A 25,985-nucleotide genomic window follows, 5' to 3' on the forward strand; every position below is an offset into this window, starting at 1 on the left:
ATTAAGGATCGTTTCTCGATCCTCTTTATTTTAATTTTCTCCCGGATTTGCACTAATCAATCTTTTCAATATTTTTCTGCGTAGCAACGTTTTTTTAAAAAGCATAAAAGCATAGAATGTGAGCTTCAGCGATATCAATGAGCAGAGATCAGTGTCACGAGCGCCACTCACCACTCACGAGAAGTGAGTGGGGATTGCGCTCACACTCGCAAGTGGTGACTAATAAGTGGCGCTCACACTCGTGGGTGGTGAGCGGGGCTCACCGCGAGTGGCGCTCCAACTCATGAGTGGTGAGTCGGGCTCACCACGAGTGGCGCTCACTCACTCGTACTCGCCAGCACGAAACGATGGCTAGGTTTACTCACCACTCACCAGTGAGGAGTGAGTGAGTGGCGTACGAGTGCATTGGTGAGTGAACCTGCTGTCCTACGGAACTTTGGCCGCATCGAAACCGTTCGCGCCATTTCACTACAGTGCCAGAATCTGAGGCATTGCCACCGTACACCACATCCAGGTCGGTGTGACTCCTTACACACCAAGGCACGCAACATAAAGCATGCGATGACCGGACACGCTAACCACACTGTAACTTCTCTTAATAAGAGTCTACAGCGTCGAACCCAATACCACGCGCTGCTAGACATCTTGCAGAAAACTTATCGCCTCTATATGCACGACTAAACAACGGAAGGAAATCGAGATTTCTGCGGACGCCAATATATCAAAAGTACTCTGCCTGTATTGGCGCTGCATAAATTTTCCCGGATGAGCCTTCCACACTAGGCACTCGACATCTTTCCATGCCGCTCACTCCACATTCGATGCCGAGCTTCTGGCCAAGGGTTTATCCAGAATTTCGATTTTGGGGGGTTTCGAAATCCTCCTGGGGGTGTTGGGGGGCTGTTTGGCGTGTGTGTGTAAATCCCTGGGTGGGATGCTCGTCAAATCCCTGCTGCTGGCCATCATTCATGCCTTTGACTTTGTCATGTATGAGCGCGTGTTTTGAACACCCTTCACGTACGTATCTTTAGACCAGCGGTTCTTAACAACGAGTGTGCCGGGAACCCCTTTCAGGCTTACAAAAGTGAAGGGGGACCACACGATAGTGGCGTAGCCAGAAATATTATTCTCGGGGTAAGGGGATGGGGGGGTGCTATATGCCGCCGGCAAATAATACTAAAAAGAGAGTGAGCCTGTCCCAAACAATATCTGAGTCATTTTTATTTCTATCCGTGTCATTTTTTTATTTGGTCTTACATGTATTTATTGTTCTTTATAAAGAGGGGATGGTCCACCAGGAGGCATAAATTGTCTCGCCTAGGGGCGGACACCAGAACGCTTGCTGGTGTAGGGGAGGTGGGATATGGAGGAAAGAGTACATAGGAATAGGGGGATAGGGGAGAAGGTTTACATAGATATGTTGATTCGGCGTGTAAATATGGACGTAAAAAGACGAAAATCCCCCCCCCCCCTTTCCTCTGGCAGCGCCTCTGTCTAATGTTAAGTTTCATAATGTCAAACAATTTGCTCGTGCACCCAGCCTTTTGTGTCTGGCTCTCCCGCAAAGCTGACGGATTCTGCAAAAAGCCAATGTTAGAACGTGGGCTACGCGGAGAAAATTCATGCAGAGAAGCCACTGTTTCGCCTTTCCAGTAACGTTTAACAAAAAAAAAAAAGAGAATTGCGTGACAGGGTCCCGGGAGAGCATCAGGGAGGGCTTCGCGGACCCCTGAAATTCTCTCACAGAACCCCATTTGAGAAGCACTGCCTTAGCATATTTTAAGCAATCGAACTATGGATACCCCTATGAACACACCCACGTTTTCATCATATCATCAGCCTTTGAATCACGCTCTTCACCCATGGCAAATTGCGGCTGCTGCTGCTGCAATCTGGGAATAAACGCGAAAAAAACGAGACGTAGAAAAGAACACACAGGATGGCGCGCAACTAGGAACTGGTATTCTATTGGGAAGGAACAGGCATTTATGGTGTGAAAACTCCCAGAAAAAACAAAAACAAATAAAAACAGAACGAGGTACGCAGCATTGTCACTACACGCGCGGTTGCCGAAATTTCAGTGCAGCATTGTGCAGTCTCAGCGAAGGTTGACAACGCACACCGACCCCTCCCGGCTGATATGGTACGCTTGTGTTCTCTCTCCTTGGGTTCTTCCCGTCTACGTCTCGTCTTTTTCTTGCTTATTCTCAGAATGTATCGCCACCTCGCCCCACGGACATAAGGGGAGAACCCAAGGAGAGAGAGCACAAGCGTACCGTATCAGCCGGGAGGGGTTGGTGTGCGTTCGTCAACCTTCGCTGAGACTGCACAATGCTGCACTGGAATTTTGGCCACCGCGCGTGTAGTGACCATGCTGCGTACCTCGTACTGTTTTTAATTTGTTTTTCTTGGGGGGGGGGGGGGGGGGGGCGTTTTTTCTCAGGAAATATGCCTGTTCCTTCCCAATAAAATACCATTTGCTAGTAGCACACCGTCCTGTGTGTTATTTTATACGTCTCGTCCTTTTCGCGCTTATTCCCAGAATGTATCCCCAAGTCGCCAAACTTTCAATTGTGTTGTACTGCTGCAAGATACAAAAAAAAAAACATTTTCGAGTGGAAACGTGGCGTATTGGAAATTTATAAAACTAAACCAGAAAACACTCTCAGACAAACAGTATGTAGTCCATGATCGGCGCATGGCGGGTGACAGCGAGGTGGCGTCGAAGGGTCACCCAAGGCAAAAGTCAGCGCATAAAGCTCTTGCGCCAAGTCCAGCGCATGCGCGCAAGCTGCCCCAGGGGCACGACGAGGATGACGAGCGCGTAGCCGCCGATGGCCACGTATCCCCACAGGTGGAGCGCCCGCGCGGGCGTCCAGAGCACGGCGTAGTCGAACGTGGGCTCGTCCGACATCGTGAACAGGGCCACGCCGAAGCCCGGGGAGTACGTGACGCGACCCGAGCACGAGGGTACCACGAACTCGAGGTAGTCCTCCCTCGACACCAGGTGCCGCTCCAGCTGACCTTGCTCGGCGTTCACCATGCTCGCGAAGTCCGTAGGGTTCTGCCTGAAGCATCATGCAGAGAGAGAGAGAGAGAGAGAGAGAGAGAGAGAGAGTTTTGATTTGATTGATTGTAGGCTTTAACCCGTCGACGCAACGCAGGCGATGAGGCGCGTCGTAGTGGAGGGCTCTGAATTAATATTGACCACCTGGGGATCTTTAACGTGCGCCGAAGTCTCGTACACCCGGGCGTTTTTGCGTTTCGCCTCCATCAAAAAATCGGCCTCCACGGCCGGAATCGAACCCGCGTCCTTGTGCTCAGCAGCATAACGCCCTAGCCACTGAGCCACCTATTTATTTATTTATTTATTTATTTATTTATTTGTTTATTTATTTATTTATTTATTTATTTATTTATTTATTTATTTATTAAATTTTTTATTTATTTATTTATTTATTTATTTATTTATTTATTTATTTATTTATTTATTTATTTATTTATTTATTTATTTATTTATTTATTTATTTATTTATTTATTTATTTATTTATTTATTTATTTATTTATTTATTTATTTATTTATTTATTCATTCATTCATTCATTTATTCATTCATTCATTCATTCAAGATACCCTCATGGCCCCAGAAGCATTACTGAGGCGAGTGGTACATGAGCACTACAACACAAACAAAAATGACAAACATAAGACAACTTGGCAACGCGTGTGCAAAGGAATAAAGATATTAATACAGCCAAAAATCTGTAAGCGCGTTCGTACTCGTAATAAAACACGTACTCAAAACATATACGACACGACAATGACAAATTGTAAATGCTACAGTGAACAGATGACCCATGAAAAATTATTACAAGACAGTAGCGAAATATATGGAACATTGTACATGGAATGAAATACTTCACTCAGCTGATAGAATACAGGTCATTCAAACGTCTTTTAAATATAGGTTTGTTTGTGACACAACAACCCTATATTCTGTATCACCGTGTCTGTCGACACTCAGGTCCTTTTATTGCTTGATGTACAGCACCAGGAGTTCATTGGCCTTCAAGTACTCCGTAGAGCCAACCAAATGGTGTAGGGAAGGTAGCAGCAGAGCAAAGGGAACACCGCAAAGAGGGCTGCTTCAGCGCCTTCTTCCGGTCCTGTTTCTTTCTTCCTCGTATTCTTTTGCGGTGCCCTTTCCCGTCATCGATAACTGAGTTTCCAAATACTTAATATATACTTTCTCACTGGCGTGACCTAAGGGCGATTAACGCTTTATTCGGGCGCAGACTCTCTTGCAAGAATTTACGACAGAAGTTTAGACGGAGTTTTGTTTTTCTGAAAGCAACCAGTTCCCGTTTGCCAAAACAGCGCGCTCACATTTTTTTTCCTCAGCTCCGTCGTGCTCACCTGGTGGCCCGGATGAGGGCTGACGAGAGCTCGTGCGCCGAAAAGATGACGTCGGGGCTGGCTCGCGCCAGCGTCCAGTTGAGCCGCACATCGAGCAGCGGAATAACCGGCGCGTGCGACAGCATGACGCGAACGGAGCCCTTGGCCGGTATGCGGACGTCTCGAGGCGGCTGCTCATAGACATCCCAGTGGACCGAGTAGAGCTCAAAGTTTTTGGCCACAAAGCGCAGACCAGGGGCGCCGAACTCGCGCCTGAAAACTCGCGCCATGACCTTTGTGTCCGGGGCCTCTATGTCCCAGCCGAGGTCCAGCTCTCCGGGAAGCACCACGGACACGCTGTGGAAGCCCAGAGCAGACGATGGTACGATTATCAGCGCTACCGTCATCACTATTGGTTGCATGCAGGGGAAGGCCTCTCCTAACAGCTTCTGTGCGATCCTACCTGCATCATCCGAATCCACTCTTTGCCCCCGCTACGATTCTGCGCGCCGCTACCATGTTCGCGCGTCCTGCAATTTGCGGAGTGCTATTGTGCTTTGTGGCAGAGCCTACAACTACGTGCGCCTTCCGCGTGGGCGCCTCGCTGCCGGCGACTCAAGCCGTAGCAGCGACAGCAAGCGGTTAAAGTTTGAGCTTGTCCCGGCGAGGCGGATGCCGAAGCCGAGATCTCCTCTCCCGTCTCTGACTCAGCGAGTCTGCCGGCCCCTCACAAACTCGGAAAGAGTGCGGTGTGTGGCTCTACTATGTTCTAGCTGTGTGCAGAAAGCATTAGAAGACCTGTTTGACTGTTAGCGCGTCGGGCATAAATACGGGGTGCCTGCGAGCGCGAAATTCATTCGTTTTGGAGCAGCGAATCCATGGTCCCGTTCTGCTCGACTCCTGTACTGTAACCTCGTATGGAAGGGCATTGTTCTTGTCTTGCTTCGGCTCATCTCTCACTATGCAGTAAACCAGTTAAGTTTACTTTCGACTTCTTGTCGTCATCACCAAGGCAGCAACCTTTGCTCGCCGCTCCCCACCACGCTACCATACGCATTAACAGAGGCGACGGAGTACGGTTACGGGACGCCTTCCTGTAGGTAACAACTGCTGCCAGCGGTGGGATGGCAACGTCGTAACATCCCTATGATCTAACTCTGCCTCGTCTGCGTTGCTCCACTCTCGGTACACCCTCAGGTACACCGGTACAGGCTGTCCTCAGGTACACCCTCCCTTGCACGTCTGACTGACCGGTTGCCCGTCCTTTGCGGCCCTTCTGGCCTGACCAGCACGTCCTTGCAATTTCATCAAGGATGTCTCGAGCACGAGCTCAATACGCGTTCGCAGAGCAGGGTTGAATGCGAACTCAACCCTCACCTTCGCGCAGACCAGTTTAAATTTAAGCTTCATTTTAGTAGGCTGCTGACAGCACCCGAAGAGTGCTTCAATTTCTTAGGCCGTGAAGGCTGTGGAAATTTTCACATGGTTCAAGCAGGGCACAATGTGGATCAATATGCAGCTACAAAAAAATACAGCAAAGCCCATGAAAATGGCCTTCGTCTATAAAGGCTCTGTAATAAGACGTGCTCCAGGCGTGAGCAATCATTTACGACAGTCTAAAAATCCCGTGCCCCATCCACTTTGTGAAGAAGGATGACCAGCAAAGCTCGGAGAAGTGCAAGGAGTGCACGAAAGAAAACACGTTTGTCCTGCAATTTGTGATTCAGCATACTTTTTAGGTACTTAGCTGAATGAAACTTGGAAGGACGAGAGTTTAGTTCCAGCGGACAAACATGGGGCTGTCCGTTTCCTTCCCGCGTCGTAGGCACCGTACTCTCTGTGTAACACACCAACCCTAACCGCTCGACCACGAGGACAGCAGTCAGGTCGCATCAGGCCGTGAGACGTCCACGTTCATCTCCCACCAGCACAACGGGTATGTCATTGCTGAGCGCGTAAGGAATGGTTTCGCAGTGCATTCGGGGTTACGAGGCTGGCGTCATGCCACCTAGAGCATGCCGCACCTCACGCCGGCTTCCGCCGGGACGCGCCACCCGCTCGAACGCTAAAAGTGGGGCAGCGCCTTGCGTTCCCGGGGTTTTCAGCGGACGCCGCAAGTGGCGCTAGGCAACTTGCGCTAGGGCAAATTGCGCTAGGGAATATCAGTTACAAATGAAGTTCTTGGAGCCTTGGACTACCCATCACGCGCAGTTGTAACTTAATTTTACTGTGTTTCGGTTTTCGTTTCGGTGACAAGCTCCATCGACTCCGACAGCCCGTACAAATAGACGGGTGAAGATGTGCGCACGTACACGGACGCGCTGAGCGCGAAGATCTGCTCGAAGCGATCCCTGAGTGGACCGGTCACGTTGGGCGACGGCAGATCGGGCGGCTCGGCGAACAGGTCCCCGAGGAAGGCGACGGCGTGCGGCTGCACGTGCTTCAGGGCGGCGCGGAAAGTGCGCCGCACAAAGCGCTCGCTGTCCCAGGACGACGGCCACTCGAGCAGGCCGGGAGAGAACGGCAGCCGCGGGTCGGCCACGAGCAGAAGCCGAACCTGCGCGGGAGGGAAACGGGAACCACCTTGAGCTCCCTAACGCCCCGGCTCCCTAACGCTGGTAGTCTGTTTAAGCGTGCGTCGCGAACGTGCACCCTGCAGTAGACCGAATGGCGCCCTGCTACTCGAACCCAAGACTCGAGTAAACCACCGACAGGCACTTGCCCTCCTCGCGGCTTCGATCGAGTGGTACTGATTTGTGTGATAGTTACCTTTTTGTGGGAGAGTCCGCACCTGTCGACAAAAGAGCAGTGACCGTTAAACCGATGCAGACTCCGCGCCCCCTTCCCCAACGCGCGGGACGAAAGTACAAAACGTGAGATGATCAGCGGCCAAACAACATGGCCGACGGAACCTGACCGTAGCCAGCCGGCTTCGTGAACTAACCGGCGTTTGCCGGAGGTGAAGTTGCATTGTAAATAAATCAAATGTAAATGTACAGTTCTCGTCACAGCTGTCTTGTTTACTGGAGATCCAGGAGCTAGATCCTCGACGCTACTGCTGCTTGGAGGACAAGCTTCACACTCTAAGAAAAAAAGGTAGAAAAAGGGAGAAAATCGCGGGTTTTCTCTCCCAGCGGAGAGAATTTCTCCCTTTAGCTCATTACATGTAACGCCCTCTGTACGCCCGCTACCAAACACCGAAAAAGGGGAGAAACTATCCCCTGCCGGCTGCGATCTGCCGACGGCGCCGACGCCAATAACGACACCGTTCCTTGGTTGAACAGCGCCTTTCGCCGATAGGGCGTACATGACGGCTCTGTGCAACGCCGGCGCTGTGTTGCTGTTTTGGCCTTTCACTGTCTTTTTTTATTATTATGCCCGCGACACGAAAACACATGGCTCCGTGTATTGTTTGGCTCACGTTCTGTAGGCACCGCTTCACGTTTACTGTGTGTGACTCGCCGGCGCCCGGTTCAACGCTACCACCGCATTTGCGGACGCTTTCTACTGATGCCCAAGGGTAAAGGACGGCGGCGGTGATACTAAACTGCCGGACGCGGGTTCTATTTCCGGCCGTGGCGACCGCTTTTCTCATCCAGGCGAGAAGCAAAAACGCCCGTGTGTTCGAGATTTCGGCGCACGCTAAAGATCCCCGGGTGGTCAAAATTAATCCGGAGCCATCCACTACGGCGCACCTCATCGCCTGTGTAGCGTCAGCGCGTTAAACCCTACAATCAATCAATACTAAACTGCCCATTTCTGCGTCAACGACCACGGACCGCAGCCTATTGGTAGCGTTTGAAACGGGTTGAAATGGTTGCCAGACCAGAACAAACATACGCGCCGTACTGTTTCTTTTCAAGCGCTATTTTTTGTTCTTTGTGCTATTCTACAACTTCTTACGAAACTTGAAACTGAAGTTGCACTTGCAGAGGTACATGTGACGGAATAACAAAACACAGGTAAGGCTCACATTGCTGTGGGTTATCAACACAAATAACAAGCTCATTGTTCCTACTTGCATGATATGCGATTAGTGTAATACTTTCTAGTGGGTTTGTGATCACGCGAATGTTATGGACATGTGAAAAGTGTGCGATGTGTTGTGCAATGTGTATGTAAATGTACGTGTATTATGGTTTCGCTGCTGCGTACTGCATGTATTGTGCGTTGGTGATGCTTTTAATGAAGCATGTCTTGCTGTGTTGGGATGTATGTTTTTAGGCAAAACATCGCAAAAAAAGATAAAGAAAGAGAGAGATACACGACAAGGACTGCGCTGCGTGTATCTCTCTGTGTCTTTGTCTTTTCTGCGCTGTTTTACCTAGATTTCCATGCCCAATTTTCCACGTTTATATACGTTCCTTCCCAATCTGGGCTCTATAATGTGCTACCTCTGTAATGTTGCCTGCGTTATAGAGGAAAAACCTTTATGTAAGCGCCAAGTCATATTGATCTTTAGTAAGCTCCCCCCCCCCTTCACACACACACACACACACTTTTTTTTTAAGTGCTTCGCGCACCAATAAACGACAAAAAAAGTCGAGTGGTCCGGATCACTAAATGCATCGTTTTGCAATTCGCAAGTTCGAATCCTCGATAACGCATCTCTCTTTTTTTTAAGTTGATTTATTTGTTTGTTTGGGCAATATATTCTATACTGAATTAATCATTTTTGCGCTGTAAGGTTCATTGCTACATGAGCGAATTCGCAGAACGCGCGCAGACACACCGACGCGCTAGCGAGTTCTCGTTGGCGTGCTGTTGCCATAAGCACCGACTGCTTGCGGGTACAGTCCCGAATCAGCCGACCCATGGCCTGGTGCGAACAGGCTTTTTACGATACAGTCACGAGCCAGGCAAACTCTAAAGTTGGGAGAAAAGCGCATCGCATTTGAGCGTCTCCGGTGACGCGGAGGGCGCTCATCTTCTGCGTATGCCTCGGCTAGTCAGTGTTACGATTCCAAGCCGTGCTGGTAGACTTATCGGGCGCATTTTACAACCGAAAGCGCGGTATGCCGATTACTGAGATATCGAGAATACCTAGCCAACCATAACATCGGATACCAAGCATGTTATTTCACAGAACCGAAACCGAAACAGGTTTGAATAATAATCTTGGACATCGTCCAATCACATAGCCCCTTGTATTGACGTCACTGCTGTTAGTTGGTGCGGTCACCACAGACCGCGCATAATAGTTCTTCTTTCGGGCTTGTAAGAATTAATACCGCCTTATCGACCGGATAAACGATGAAAAGTGTGTTTATTTGAGTCAGTCGACGCAGTGCAAACAAAAACAATTGCTTGAAAAATTCCCTTTAGTGTTTCTTTAGGGCATTTTTCAGCACCGAATCAATGCGAAAATATCAATTGGAAGGTCAGACTTTCATTTGAAACCAACTTGCCTGTTGCCTTCAGTGTTCCTTTAAGAAGTACTTAAATATACTCGGACTTTTATTACATGGTGATCTGGTTCTTGCCTTTCAAGAGGCATTCACAGGAGGCATTGTCTCGCCCGGAAATCGTGTGTGACCGCATGGCCGACGCTAAAGATTTCAGTAAATCTTTCCGTGAAATGCAGCGGGTGGGTCACTGTACGATTTAATAGATTTGGCCATCACTGAAAGGGCTCGTTCACGGACGCTACCTCCCCTTTATTGCATTTTGACGTAAATTAAGCCACTCCTAATATAAAGTCGACGTGAAAGGAAGTAGTTGGAGGTAGAAGCTTTTAGAAGCTTCCAAAAACAAACAAAAAATACGTTGCAATAACTGCAAATTGTAATAACGTGAAAGGAAGTAGTTGTAGGTAGAAGCTTTTAGGAGCTTCCGAAAACAAACAAAAAATACGTCGTAATAACTGCAAATTGACTGCAACTGCAGTTACAGTAAATTTAATTTTGACGTCAATTTGCATCAATTGGAGTCAATTGGTGACAATGTGTAGCTGACGCATGCGTCAACTGCAAATTGGCGCCAAGGGAAAGTAAACTGAATATTAAGATTAAAAATCGTATCAGAACATTAGAATAGCCTACCAGATAAAAAACGTTTATCTCTGCCTCATTCTGCACCTTAGCTGTCTTTCTTGCATGAAATGCGCTGCGTTGTCTTCCGCTGAACGTCTTGTTGCCGCCCGTTGTTCCATGTAGCGCAGTCTATGGCTTTTATCGCGCTTTCGGGCTTAGCAAACGCCGTTTGTGTAGATTGGGTTTTCTGCGCAGCTTACGCGCCTTGTGGCCGAGTAGCTCCCTGCAGGTAGGCCATCTAGGTCGACGTTCTGAAAGATCCACGCTACATACTAGGCGAGGTTCAAGATTTAGTCAATTGATAAATTTTGAAATAGATGGCAACACACTCGCATTGTATTCATAAAAATGAGAAACAGTTTTAAGAAAATGTCAAGTGGGAATTATAGAATAAATGTTTAATTAAGCCGTTCTGCTATAGACCGAGACCCTTTGTACTCGGACAAACAGTACTGAGAAGACACTTTTTCAGGCGCTATATAAACGGTCTGATACAAAAGTAGGAGGCGCTATAGGACCTTTTATTTCATACCTCCATGAGACCCCCTGTATCCCAATAAAACTCGACATACCGATGATAATGATAATGATTGATGATTTTTATTGGTTTCCCCTTTGTAGCGGGGTGATGACGTGTCATCTTACGAAAAAAATTGGCCGCGTATCTGCTCCTTTCGTTGCAAATGCCGTCAAAAGACGATAGTCTTTATCGGCTTTTGCGAAGTAAATGCCTCTCTTCGCTTTCCCGCTCACCTCTCATGTTGTTCCTCTTGCGTCGCGCTCCTCCCAAGGTAAAGAGACCAAAGGTTTGCTTAAATCATTTTAAATTTCCCGCGTTCCACTGCTCCAAACCGGGTGTCTAGATGCGAACGCTGCCGTACGGCGAAGACGCGCCTTAATCGAGACGCCCTACTTCAACGTTTATAGAACCGCGTTTCCCTACTCCACGTGCGTTGCAAGAAGAACGTGGAACCTATCTAGTGGAACCTTGCGTAACTGTTGCCGGTTGATTTCTTAAAATGGCGCCAGAAGCTATAGTGGCGCGGGCGACAGCAGGTGACGGCGGAGTGCATTCTTTTTCTGCAGTTGATGAAGTATTTAATTTCGCAAAAGTCAAGCATGTTTGATTTTCTTATAAAGGAACACTGCAAATATCACTTCTGTATTGATTTGTTGTCTCATATTTGCGTAATGTCTTGTTCTTATTCAACAATGTTGACAAGTATGAACATTACACCGGACATAGACGGGTAGATTTAGCTGTGACTATATAAGACTATTGTGCAGGCATTGTTTTGCTTTGGCCGGGTGGCTGAATCGAGTCACAGACAGACGGACAGACAGACAGACACACAGACATACGGACAGACCAAAATTTCTGGGTTTAAGTAGCCCAAGAAAGACTATCGTCTTTAAAAGGACTAATATACCTCTATTTTATACTCTTGGTTTAATACTAGCGCTGCTTACCGAGCTCAATAAAGTCGGCTTCACTGCTGCACACAAATGCTTTGCGGGCAGTACATGTTAGGGGCAATGTAAGGTGTAAGAGAATATAAAGCCCCTAGTAATATATTAAAATTCACCCCCCCCCCCCTTATCGGGGACAGGGGTTCACGCGAGGGTTGTATTGGGTTAAGACACATTAAAGAGGTACGGATTTTTGAGCAAACAATGTTCTTTAATTGCTAGAGTGCACTCGAAGCATGGGAAGGGTTCGCAATTATTGCCGGTCAATTTTGCAAGTTAGGATTATAGCCTTGTGGTCACTATCGTAAATTGGGAGAGGTTTGGCCATAGTAACATCGCACAGGTGATTTGAAAAACTTTGGTCAATGCGCGACCAATTGTTAGTGGTGGGGTACGGTTGGTAAACGGCGGGGTAGGGTGAGTGAAATTTTTGCCTTTTAATGCTCGCATAGCGACACGCGCCAATTCCCTATCAAGTCGGTTTTTATTTTTTGGAAAGCCTGTGAACAACAAGACGTCCTGATACTGAAGTTGTCTCAAAGCTATTGGACAAAATCAGTCACGCGTCCTGTTGATAACTTGTGTTTAACGGGGTGTTCTATTCCGCGTGCACCGCCAGGCTGCTCTGCGACTTTATGGGTGTTATAGGGTAATAGTAAATAGGAGGGCTTGGCTGGTTGGTTAAAATGCATAGCTCATAAAACGCGACACGGACAGAACGGAACTAATTGTGTTTTCCAACTGTAACGCATCCTCCGTACGCCACATTTAGCGGTGTTTTTTTTTTTAATTATGCGAACAGCAGTGCTGGGCAACATGCTTTATTATTTTGCCTTGGATACAGGTACACGACACTCTCCATAGAATGTATTTGAAGTACAGATTAATTTTAAAAAAAAGCTGTATCGGACAGATTATTCTAATAACATTCTAAATACTTCTACAAATTTTCATAAATTTCACCGCAATTGCATTAGTGTAGTATCCGAGGTTTCGGTTTCGGTTTCTGTGTCTGTGGTTGTACCACCAGGGGGCTAATCTGTGACGTCAGTCCGTGTATATATGTGACGTCAGCCTTAATAAATCACCTTTCTTGACTCTTCAACCCGAGCGCACGTCTCTTGCTTCGCCCCTTCGGGGCCGTCACCGACACGACACTACAATTACATTACAATTTTAAAACCTGCCAACTGCTATCTTTATTCACCGTGTTGGCTATGTTGACCTGGTGCCGGTCGACTTTTCAAAGAATGACGCGAAAATCTGCCAACGGCTGCAAACCTAGGACTATCTCAATGTTAAATGATGAATAGCTTACCGGACCGATACTGCAGCTCCTGTACTCTCTTCGCGAAAATCCGCACTGAGTCGAGGTTTGTCTGTCCGGCCGGCATCCCAGCGCGAACAATTAAGCTCGGCGCTCCAAAGCAGCAAATTTTGTCCTCACTCAGTAAAATTATTTTTCACCGGTGGCCAACCAACAAAACAGACGATGACGTGGTTACACTGCACCGGCGTGGTGTATAAGATTCCGCTGTCCTGCGGGAAGGCCTACATCGGCCAGACGGGCCGGTGTATTAATGATCGAGCACGTGAGCATGAATTGGCAATAAAGAATTGGGGGCAGCGCACTTGCCTGCACATTGCGCTAACTGTAAGGATTGTGTCGCACGGCTAAGTGAGATTAAGATTTTGGGCAGAAGCCAGGACGCAAAGGCGCGTGAAATATTGGAGGCCTTTTATATCAAGAAACATGGTACTGATTGTGTCAGTGATACTTCTGTTGCTCTTTTCTCTTCTGTGTTGGAATTTTTATCTTGTATGACATAGTGTTAACGGCTGCAGTTATCTATGTATTTGTTGCGATGATTGGTTGGGAGTTGTCTTTTAAATGGTGCACGCTGCGCATGATCGAGTCCGTTATTGTATAAAAGCGAAGATGTAGCTTGTGAATAAATCAGTTGAAGTAGCGCCAGTCATGTTTTTTCTTACGTGTGTCCTGTTCTTTAAAGCGCTAATCCCAGTTGTTATGACTAGTGACGCCTTTTAGGCTGTTTGCAGTAGCAGTCGCAGAAAACAAGTAAACAAGAGACACGGCAATGAGTGGAACCACACGGGGCCGGAAATAACGTGTCACGAAGACCAGTTTTTATCTTCTTTAACTGCAACTCTAATGTAGAGAAAGTGAACAAAAATATCCCAACGGGTTTCAGCTCTTCCCTGAGCTAGTTTAGTTCTGAACAAAGCCGTGAATTGGGTACAAAAAAAAAACGAATCAAAAGGTACTGCACTGCTTGTGAGAGACTGCAATACAGGAGGTGGCCTGGAGGGTATAGTGACGCTAGGTGCAACATGCCGCCCCCCGCCCCCTCCCGTTCTCTCAGAATTTGCTGGATTAGGGTGGGGGGGGGGTGACTAAACGAAACAGGAGCCAGTCTTTTCATCAAAATTAGCCTCAGTGATACCAATCGAACAATTTCAATAAACAAGGCACACCTTGGCCTTATTGCCAACGTCGGGCAAAATATCTTCTGCCCTGCAAGGTACCTCAAAATAGCATCTTACATGCAGCGCGTATTTCGTGGCCATTCGATACAGACAAACGATACTCAGATTGTATCAAACTGCATCTCAGATACGGCAGCCGAGCCCTCACAAATGGAAGCAACTGCCTGCAGCAGCACTACCGTGCATGCGGGCGCTTCGCGGCGTCTAACCTGGTTTGGCTTTTGGAAGATGTGTGGCCAGTTCCATCCGGGTGCCATGGCGTAGATGAGGTAGTCGAAGATGAACGCGTATGCCAGCACGGCGCCCAGCGAGGCTCGCAGCCGACTCTTGCTCACCATGGCGTCACCTGTTCTGAAGCTGCTCGCGAGACCGAGAACACTGTCGAGCAGGCAGCGGCGATGACGATGAAGGGTGGCCGATCGGGTTGGTTGCTTGGAAGTTTGATTGGTATCCTCGAATCACGGCGCATATCCATACAGGGGATTGGCCAAGAAGCTGCATGTAAAGATTAGGCTGTGACCAGGTTTATTTTAGCGGAGAAAATAATAAATAAAGAGAAAAAAAAAGAGACAACGAAAGATCTTGGAATCTTGGAGAGTTGGGTAATCGCAAAAGAAAAAGTAAAGAAAAGAAATGTGACATGATGATTACGGGGTGTGGTCGGTGACGTTGAAAAATACTCGTACCCTTTCATGAGATAGGATATATAGGAGGGGTTAAAAAGAACAGGACTGAAAATACAGCCCAAAAAAAGGCAAACAGACAACAGAGGTAAAGAGGACATGGACCTGAATAACGTGGATGGCAGGGGAGTAACCGGGTAGCGACCGCAGTGAAAGAATGGGCACATCATTCCTGTGGCAGTAGCGTACAAAATTATCCAGGTCACAACTTTGTGTTGGCTTCCCGCAGCAATTAGTTTGCGGCACTCACTCGGAGTCAGCAGTTGCAGCTGATAAGACGTCTGATACCCTTTTACCCCATCTCTACCTAAAATGACATTTCTGGGAAAGGGGGTGACTTTCTAATTGTAGTTACCGAGGCAGATTAGCCATCAGTCGCACAAACACACTTTAAGAGTAGCTTTCAGACCTCACACGCTAACGACATTAGCTTAGGTACTCAGTATTTCGCATCAAACTTTCGTTGGAACGACGTCTGACTCCAAAGTGCGGTCCTTCATCTCAGCACGTCGAAAGCACCAGGAAAAAAGTTAAAAAAGAAATTCGCACATCTCCGCTAAGTGAATCATCACGAGTGGACGAAGCACTGGGGATCGTTCTTACCGTAAATCACCAGTGGCATTGCCCACTCGCGCATGTAAATGAGTGATAACGCGTGTGTACAGTACATAAAATTTCAGTCCAATCCAATCCGATACAAGTCAATTTAATCCAATCCAATCCGATCCAATTCAATCCAGTCCAATGCTCCTCGCGCATGCGCAACACTGTGTACACGGACGCCATTGGACAAGCCACGGACAAAGCGCGGTCCTGAGGTGCTTCGCCCCTAATGTAGACGCCGGAGCACAATTGGCAGCTACAGATGTAACACTACGCGGGAAGCGGAAGCACAGTCCGCGTGTTAGCTCGTATTTTTCTGTTTTCGAACCTTTTCTGAGCCAACAGGATGCCGCAATTAGCTTGCGAGCTTCTACGTTGCCAAGTTCCCACCGCATGCATTCGGAAAACAATTACCGGCCCGTAATTCTCATAGCAACTATATCACCTATAGCTGAAAAAGTCGAAGAGCCGCAGTTTCATAATCCGCGTAAGCTTCTCGTGTGTCGTGTAGATACACGAAGAACTAAAAAAAAAAAAGTGCTCAGCAATACTCAGGGGAAAGCGCTCGCCTATAATCCGAGCGAAAGCCGCTCATTTCAGCGGCAGTGGGGAAAAAAACGTTCGCACGACCTCCGTCGAACTTTGACCCGGGCGGGCTCTCCCCGTGAGCTCAGTGGGGAGCAGGGATTCGGTTTCCGAGCGCCTCTTTCTCCGCGGCCCCCGTCGCCACCACCACAAGACGAAGAGGCCGTCGTGCGCACTGCCGCAGTTTTCTCTCCTACACATTCAGCGTTAGCCAAGTAGGGTGCAGTGTCGGGAGAAAGACGAGGGTGGTCCCGTGTTTTTACACTTTCCGTTTCACCCGGCGACAACTGCGCTGATTTAAAAATTCGGAAAGACAGCCATATCACTCTTTGTGAGTTTTATTTGTTACTTTCATTCGTGTTTTAGGCAACAGCAATGAAACACGTGTCATGCGGAATAAAAGAAAAGGATTAAGGGTGAAACATTTCTCGGTCGCACTCAGCTAAAAAGCTCTATCGGCAGCCTGTTCAAGACAGTCAAAAAAGTTCAAGAAAGTCAGAATAGGCTTTTTGAGCCTATTCTGACTTTTTGAACCCGACCTGGTGCGTAAACAAACGAGTTTTGCTGAGAGTGCGAATTTTTTAATTAAAGGTCAGAACAACCAGTAGTTCGCCTTATTCGCTCATATCTGCTTGTTTCTGCAGGCAAATAAATGGCCACATCTGTGAGGCACCGTTGCTTACATGTTAGAGGGCGCTCTAAAATTCTAGCACTTCCTTCATGTTCTGTATTGAAGAAGTCTCTGCCGGGTGCATGAAATGTCATGCATGTTACGACCTTTCCGGGAAAATACAAACTGCAATCTGTGCTTGCGTGCGTGCACGTGTTTGTACGTGCGTGCACGTGTTTGTACGTGCGTGCGTGTGTGTGTGTGTGTGTGTGTGTGAGAGAGAGAGAGAGAGAGAGAGAGAGAGAGAGAGAGAGAGAGAGAGAGAGAGAGAGAGAGAGAGAGAGAGAGAGAGAGAGAGAGAGAGAGAGAGAGAGAGAGAGAGAGAGAGAGAGAGAGAGAGAGAGAGAGAGAGAGAGAGAGAGAGAGAGAGAGAGAGAGAGAGAGAGAGAGAGAGAGAGAGAGAGAGAGAGATCCTTTCCGCTGGCGTTGTACTTCTGGCCACGCTGCACGCATTTGGACCGCGCGCAGTGGCGGTCCCGATTTTCCCGGCGAAAGCCGAAGCTGTTTGGAGCGGCCGACACCCTGCGCTGGAGATATTCTAAATCTGCCGTTTTTCTTACGTAAGGATAAAAACACAAACATAGCTCGCGCACCCACACGCTCGCCTAAAAAACGGGAGAAAAGTAGGCAAGACAAAAAAAAGGAGCAGTGAGAAAATGGGAGGGGCCTATCCGTATAGTTCAGGGACCGTTATTCTTGCGGGCTCGCTTTTGTCACTTGATTGATAGCTTCCTCTCTGGGCTTATTTGCTCCCTCTTATCTTGTTCCTTTACTGCGCTGTTGAAACCCAAGCTTATCTTAAGAGTTTGACGAAATTTCACTCGCTATTCTGTCCTCTCTTTGGCTCCATCATTGCGCAACGGTTTGTTTGTTTTCGTTTACTCTCTTTTTTCTGTCCACGCCTTCCTCGCGTTTTCGGTTAGAAGAGAAAGCTCCTCCGTTTTACAGTTATGTATTCTCGTTGAAAACCCTCGCATTAGGATAAAAACGATAAAGAGGAAGACAGAGGAAGAGGGGGAGGGGGTGAGGTGAGACGATGCGTGTTTAGACACGTACACGTGCAAGACACGGAGCCCGCGGGGAGCTTGTGTGGTCGCCAAGCTTGCCGATCATACGGGCAGCTGGCAGCGGGCTGAATGGCCGCGGGATATGCCCGTATGCAGCGCCGTCAGGTATGTGGGTCTCGCGAAGGGAGAGTTCTCCACCTTGCGATCCGGGCAGATCGTGCGAGGATCGGCGGATGCCGGGACACCAGGAAATCCGCTCCACATACGAACTCGGCGCCGCATCCCGCAGGAGACGCTTCCCTCTCTGTCTGCCCTTTGCGTTTCCTTAGCGTTTTCTTCGTTCGCGTAACACTGGCTCCCAGTCGCCCTCGTCTACGCTGCAGAAATGAGAAGACCCGCTGAGCTCGTTTTGCGCTTCTCGTGAGAACACGTGAAAAGGGAGACTGCAGTTGACGCAACTTTGCGGAAATTGGATAAGACGCGGCCCGGCCAAATTGGAAACGGGAGCTTCTGTCTTTTTGGGGGTTCTTGTTTTGTTTGATCACCCCGGGTGCTTCTATCGCACGATTTCGCATAGCATTCGGTGCACGATGTTCAGTGATTGATGGAGCTCAGCTGGTAGAAAAGCGAATTACGTCACGGAAACATCTGAGAAGCTTGCATGTACTTCGTGAAAAAATGAAGAAAAGGATTGAAGCACGAACACGCACGCACACACGCACGCGCGCACACTCTCGTGCACACACGCGTGCATTCACACACGCGCATGCACACATGCACAAACACTTAGGCTTCTTACAATCTAACCTGCCCCTGTCAAGACGCTTAAGCAAATGCAGTATACTTCTACATACACTATACTTCAAACATATTACAAGCTCAACACGTTCGCGGCTGCATATGTTCGTTGGTGGGGTTGAAACAGTAGCAGGTCAAGGACCCTTTCCGTGGTGCAGGAACTCAACACCACTTGGCCTATCCGAGCAACAAATACACGAAGCATCTCTTGAAAGAAGTTTTATTATTTAACGTCTCTAGCAATTTTTTTAAGAGATTGCGTTACGGATAATGCATACCGAGTCCCAGGCTTCAGAAGAGCGTTACCAATCTAGTGAGTCCTAAAAACAAACAGACGTTGTCTGCCACTTCCCCATCACTTACGCCCGAGATCTCTTCATCTTTCTTTGAAAATGCTCATTCTGGCGACAACACGTGGGCTTTCGGCGACACCGAAGCAGGAGCCGCGGAGCGCGAGGCAAAAACGGAAGTGAGCGTGACCCAGACAGCAGCACCCCGCTGGGGGATGCCAAGCGAGCGTTGTTCATGCAGCGGCGGGAGCCCAAACGCGCAGTAAACAATACTTCGACGGTACGACTTGTGCAGCTCCGTGTGGAAGCTGGGAAAAGGAATGAGGGGGGGGGGGGGATTCATCAGCGGCAAGCCGGGACGGAAGTAAGCATCCGGAAATGAGGGATCGCGTCGTCGCCAGAGCACGGAGTGAAATTGAAAGAGATCCGAATAAGTGGAGAGATTGTCTCCACTTCGCGCGGAAAGCAGGTGGGCCATAGAAGAGAACAAACGCAGGGCCGGTTCCCTTCCCCGCCTGTTGAGCCGATACTATTTTTTTATAATAACACTGACGCAACAGCAGACGACCGGGGAGCAGCAGACGACGTGGTAGAAGCAGACGATGCGGCTTAACTGCTCGGGCCGCAGAAGGTAGGAAAGAACAAAGGGCTGTCTTTTCAGTGGCGCCCCCTGGAAGTTCTCCCTGTTCTGTGGGAGAAGCATGAGAGAAGGCACAGTGCAGTGAAGCGAAAGGAGGCGAAAGTGAGGCGTCTTGACCCCGCATGCGCCACGCAGAGACCGGAAGTGACGCAACGGCTCGCTCTTCCTTTCTGTCCGCTCCCGGGCGCCACGACGCCACTTCCTCATTTTCCCCACTGTGTTGTGTGTGATCGACCTGCGAGGAGCGGATAACGGTGACAGCGATAAATAGGTTAGCAGGAATAATGGAGCGTTCTCAGGTCCTTCACCTGCCGCCACGCAGGAACGGGAAGCGCTGCGCGCCGTCCTGTGACAGCGTTAGCTGCTTTTCCGCCTTTATTGCGTAACAACGCTCTCCCCTTCCTACCGGTGGTGATATGTTCAGGGAAAGAATAGACGGCATCGATAGATATTCGTTATGGAAGCGCTGCCTCCTTGGAAACGAGCACTTCCGGCATCTAGTCGCTGCGCTCAGCGATTGCGGGCGGTAAACAGTGTGTGTGGAAAAAGAGAGAAAGAAGATAAGGATGGAGAGACGACGAGGGACAAAGAGGACGCAGTAACGTAAAGACGCCAGCAGTACCGAATATGAATGTCCCGCTTATGCGGGTTTATGCGGGGCCTTTTTAATTACAGAATTCGGACTAACCGCGGAATGCCCCGGGTATTTCGTGGAGTCCCTCACCGTAGGAATATAGCCCATACAGAAAAGATCACGGGAGATGCTTAGAACTATCTAAGGATGTAAATGCGCAAGCCTGGCTGGACCTTTTGTTTTGGTATTCCATTGAACTTTCTGTTGGACGCTGTGGCCGCGCCCCTCACCACTTGACCAGCCCCCTGCACCGGCCGCGGTGGCTCAGTGGCTATCCTGAAGCTGAGCGCGAGGACGCGGGTTCGATTCCCGGCCGCAGCGGCCTCCATCAGAGGATTTCGAGGTTTCAGCGCACGTTAAAAATCCCCAGGTGGTCTACCGTAAAAGCCCGAGAGATGCCCCACCCCCGAAAGATAACCCACCCCTGTTTTTGGCACGATTTTTTTTTTTAAATACCTAAAGATAACCCACCCCTGACAATAGCATCATCCCAGCCGGGGATGACGCCCGCGGAAACGAGGTTAGCTAGCGTGGGTAGGGTGCGATAACAGGTCACAGGTCACAGGAACCTGGAAAGGTACGGTATATCAACAGCCCTCGATGGATCAGAAGACTCAGAGCTTCATGAGCGGCTCGTTTCGGCGATCCCTCCTTCTGCTGCCCTGCCAACCACGTCGAACTCCGTGCGTGAGGAGGTGGTCGACCTTTTGTTTGACACTGAGAGCGACTGTTCGTTCGACAGTTTTGACGGCGAATGAATACAGTGCTAATAAACGCGTGTTCGTTCTTTGGCTGCGATACATTTCTCAACTTTTTTTTTACTGCACACCGAAAGTTAGCCCACGTCATATTTTCACTCGATTTGCTCTCGATCTTAGGTGGGCTATCTCTCGGGATTTTACGGTAAATTAATCCGGAGCCCTCCACTACGGCGCGTCTCATCGCCTACGTTGCGTCGGCGCGTTAAGCCCTACAATAAATAAGTAAGTAAATAAGTAAGTAAATAAGTAAGTAAGTAAGTAAGTAAATCAGTAAATAAGTAAATAAGTAAGTAAGTAAATAGGTATGTAAATAAGTAAAGGAGTAAGTAAATAAGTAAGTAAGTAAATAAGTAAGTATGCTGAGCACGAGGTCGTGGGTTCGATTCCCGGTCGCGGCGGCCGCTTTTCTGATGGAGGTGAAAAGCAAAAACGCCCGTGTGTACGAGATTTCGGCGCACGATAAAGATCCCCAGGTGGTCAAAATTAATCCGGAGCCCTCCACTACGGCGCGCCTCATCGCCTGCGTTGCGTCGGCGCGTTAAAGGGGTCCTGAAATACCTTCCGCCGATGCATGGATGTACATGTACCTAAATAAAGCAATGTATTTGCAATCTCCTCCCGTAAGAATTTTGTTAAAGCGATGAGTATTAGCTGAAAAATCGTAAATCAAAAACCGCGCATTATCGTCGCTCCGCGTTTCCTCCTCCTTTCGACTTACTCTCCGCTGTTGACGGCGCGCGAGCCTTGCCTCCCATGATGCTGCGCTCCGCAGCGGTGACGTACTTCCGCTATTGCGCTGCTGAGACTGTCGTCTGCTACGGGCAAGCTTTGTTGACACCATGAATCCCGGACTCCGCTCAAGGCTGGAAAAGCGAACGAAAAATCTGGCCGCATGTATGCGGCGGCCTGGCCTTGCCCTTTCGCGGTGTACGTTGCTGGCGGCACATGACTTTTTATCGGCGGCGAACTCGCAGCCGCACGGGGAGGGGCGTGCGCTCGTTCCCTTGATGCACCGCGCACTGTTTATCCAAAAAGCGCCGTATCAGATGTGGCCCCGCTGGTGCCGGGTCTTATTTTGCGGCGGTGGTAATTCCTGCCGGCGGCATGTGAAAAAGTCATACTACACCGATACAGAACCCGTGCACAAAACGCTTCAATCATGTGACCAGTTCAGCTTGGGGCGACGCGTGGTGGAGAGCGGCAACGTTGGCAAAACATGCTCCGGCGCGGCTCTGAGCTTTCTAGCGCTGGGGCGAGCGCCATTTCTTTGACAATCTCAAACATCCGTTGCCTTGGCAACAAGGCCCAAACCGCCCCAGAAGTCAGTTGCCGTTGCGTGATCCCGGTTCAGCTCGGGGCCCCACCTCGCGACATGTGGGCACTGCAGTCGTACCACTCACTCCCATTGGGAAGTGTGAGATGCGTTTGGCATTACAGGAGGCGATGGTGTGTGTGTGTTGTTGACGCCTTTGTTTCGCGATGAAATGCGACGTTGTGCTTCTGCGGGTGGATAGTGCTTCCCATGGTCTGGATTATCTTACTCGAGTGACGTACGACTCAACCTCGCATGGGGTATGTGCAGTGTGCGTGGCTAAAAGCCATCTCGGCTTGCGCGCCAGAGTTAAGTGACTTGCTGTTCGTCCCCGCAAACCGCGCGCGAGGTGAGTGCCGAATTTACGACGGGCAGGAGGAGGCAACCTATCGTCGGTCAATCGCGGTTCAGACTTGCAACGCATGTTGTGACGTTGTGTTCGTTCGAAACGCATCTCTGGATTGTTTTGAGTGGAATAAAATGTATCCGTCAAACCCGGGAATTTGGCTCAGGGCGTTCTCTGCGATTGCACGAAAGAAGTGCCACGGGGCTTCAACGCTTTCTTTAAGGAACGTACTCAGGTAAGAGAATATCCATATCGTGTTATGGCCGTGTTGCATTCAATACGAACGGTTAAGCGTTTGTTTCCAATTGTTTCGTGTACCGTAAAATGTCCAAGCACTCCGACACTCCACTGGCAGATCAGCCGGCGAGCCGACGCTGAGCAGACGACTCATCTCTTTGCCGGAAGTGCGTGAAAAAGCCGCCCAATAGCAGGATGTCTAGCTCATGACGAACATCTGGGAATCGATGATGTAGACATGTGAAGATGGCGGCGTCCAAAAACACGAAGGAAAGGGTGAGAAAAAAGCGACAAACTTTGCAACAAAAGTGTGAGCTTTCCGCTGCGCGTAAAAGAGTAATACTTGGCCCAGATGACCTTGACGACCCAATCTAACGATTGCGCTACTTCATTTAGTGTGCTCAAAACGCCTTTCAGGGCCCCTTTAAACCCTACAATCAATCAAATCAATCAAAATAAGTAAGTAAATAAATCAATAAGTAAATACTTAAATAAATAAATAAATAAGTAAATAAGTAAGTAAGTAAGTAAATAAATAAGTAAATAAGTGAATAAATAAATAAGTAATAGATAAGTAAGTAAATAAGTAAGTAAATAAATAAATAAAAGTAAATAAAAATAAACAAGTAAATAAATAAATAAATGACCAGCCCCCTAGGCACAGTACCCCTGAACAACTACCTCCGAAGCTGGTTTCGCTCTCTACCCACCGCCAGCTGGCTCGCGCTCCGTCTGGCAACAACTTCTACTCTTTGTACTCCCAATTTTCTGTACCTCACAACGCGCTTGCTTGAAACGTAGAGATCTGAAGCTTTCGCATGAAAACTAGTACCCGATGGCGTCTCGGAGACTCCACGACGAGTCCGAAACTGAAAATCGAAGTCCCCCCTCCCCCCCTGTCTTGAATACGAATGAAGTTCAGCACGAATTTGACTGGGCAGCTAATGAGACCTTGCTTATGCTGTTATTTCTTGCGCTAGATAGCGTTTTACACTGCACGTGTTTCTCATCACGAGACGCCAAAGGCTCGTTTTTCACTATATATCGCCATTCGGGAACACAAATGGTGTAGGCCTAGCGTTGGTTCAATGTTTTTCAAGAAAAAAACAAAGATAGAAGAAGCGTTCTTTCGTTGTTACAAACGAGGCAGGTGGCTATAATGGTACAAATATCCATACGGTTGTCACAGCTCTTTCGTCATAATGACAAATTAAGTCGGTTGCATCGTCTCTTGGCGCCACCATGGGGACTGTGTCTTCGAAGGCGTCGTCTCACGGACGGAAATGGTGCGACGAAGCGGTCTCCGTCCGATCGTTAAGGCTCAATAGGGATAGCTGTCTAAAAAACGGAGCTTTCGAAATTATTATGTTCTAAGTGCGCTGAGCTATTGAAAGCAAGGACATTTGAGTACGCCAGTATGAATAAAACGAGCAAGTCATTAAGTAGCTTCATGCTAATTCCCAGTAGAAAAATTTGCTTTTTTTTTTTTGGAATAAGGGTAATAAAAGAAACACTTGAGATGTGAAAGCACTAATCGAATGTCTACGATCGCACTGTGTGGCCGAAAGGAAGAAAATTCGCGTTTTTACAGGGCCAGATACAACTGGCTTATTAGATGCACTGTAGAATGGTTATTCTACGGACTAATTTAGACCACCTGGGCATTTTTACGCACGCTGAAGTCTCGACACACCGGCACTTTAGTTTTTCGCCTCCGATCAGAAAAACCGATGCCCCGGCCTAAATCGAATCAGCCGAAGCATGCCGAGGAGCACGATGGGGGAGAACAGGAAATGGATCTCGGACCATTTGGCATATATCTTCGAAACATTACGCACTTTATTCAATGTATTACATAAAAGAGTTGATTGCCTGCTCGTGAAGTTCGCGCCGAACAACTGGCTTCATTTTTAATCTCAAACTGCCTCAGGTTTTATGCATGAAAAAGGCGTTTGGAGTGGCTCACCAAGACGCGAAGCTATTTTGAAAGAACAAAGCTTTGAGCCTTCCAAGCGGTCTTTTCATAAGCCTGGGTGATCTATGATATTCGTCGGGGTAATGAGGAAAAATTCAGGCAGGCACTAAACACTCATTTCTTGTGTTAAAGGCGACAGCCTTATACATACCTCTATTTCCCCTATTCATACACGAATCGGCCATGAGCTTCTGACGCCAGCTGTCATCGTCACTGGCCAAAGTTCCGTCGAGTGGGTACGGGGGACACTGGGCGGTTATGTTGTCGTCGCAGCCAATGGTAATTGGTGGCGGCAGCTGTCATCGCTATACTGGCCAATCCCCTGAGTTCTTAACCAAGCTCCGTTTTATCAGAGTCCTCAAAAGCATTGAAGGACTCTGTTCATCTGTCATGCCGTCACGTAAGATGTTTTGTTTGAAGTGCTGTTGACGTCGCAGCCAAATGGAATGTGTGTATCGGCCCCGCGAACTTCTTTTGAAAGTGGTGCACACAGAGAGTCAGTGACGATGATGGCTGCCGTCAGACAGATCGCAGCCGATCCACCAATTCCCATTTGGCTGCGGCTTGAACATAACCACCTACAAATTAACTGCTTAATTCGAGGCACCACGAAGACAAAACACAAGTTTGGTTCGTTCAAAACACTGCCTTCTCCCAATGCAACTCTGGATACTCTTTTACGTGCGCGACAGATTCAAGGGCCTGAATGGTTGTCTGGAATGTGCGGCATGGAAAGATGACGACCACCTTGTATAGATGGATCATCCGGTGCGTGTGATATACTGACGTCAGTAAGAATGTCTGTGGATTTAATTAGGTTCTGAAGTTATGGATAGCGAGGCGATACGTTTTCTACGAGCACGTCTAGCAGCGCCTGATACTGGATGCAACGTCATACTCTCTCTGATAAAGGGGTGTTGCCAGGGTGGAATAGGGCTAGGAACATCGGAGATGGTTGTCGTCGCAGATCATCCGAAGCTATGAACTGTGTGCCTTGATGTATAGGTGGTCGCGCGTAGTTCTTTTGTTCGACTTGTTT

General features: G+C 48.5%; 1 protein-coding gene across 1 annotated transcript; it reads right to left on the reverse strand.

Moving 5' to 3' along the window:
- Window positions 1-2,564: 2,564 nt before the first annotated feature.
- Window positions 2,565-13,443, reverse strand: LOC144180362 (uncharacterized). The gene is made up of 4 exons (XM_077708723.1): window positions 13,216-13,443; window positions 6,708-6,952; window positions 4,417-4,752; window positions 2,565-3,068 (listed from the first exon to the last, which is right to left on the reverse strand). Exons 3-4 carry the CDS (start codon window positions 4,683-4,685, stop codon window positions 2,747-2,749), a joined length of 591 nt encoding a protein of 196 aa, XP_077564849.1. The 5' UTR covers window positions 4,686-4,752; window positions 6,708-6,952; window positions 13,216-13,443; the 3' UTR covers window positions 2,565-2,746.
- Between the last annotated feature and the right edge of the window lie 12,542 nt (window positions 13,444-25,985).

The sequence above is a fragment of the Haemaphysalis longicornis genome, unplaced genomic scaffold (assembly GCF_048455015.1).
Source record: "Haemaphysalis longicornis isolate Haplotype H1 unplaced genomic scaffold, Haemaphysalis longicornis Haplotype H1 scaffold_4, whole genome shotgun sequence".
Taxonomy (NCBI): domain Eukaryota; kingdom Metazoa; phylum Arthropoda; class Arachnida; order Ixodida; family Ixodidae; genus Haemaphysalis; species Haemaphysalis longicornis.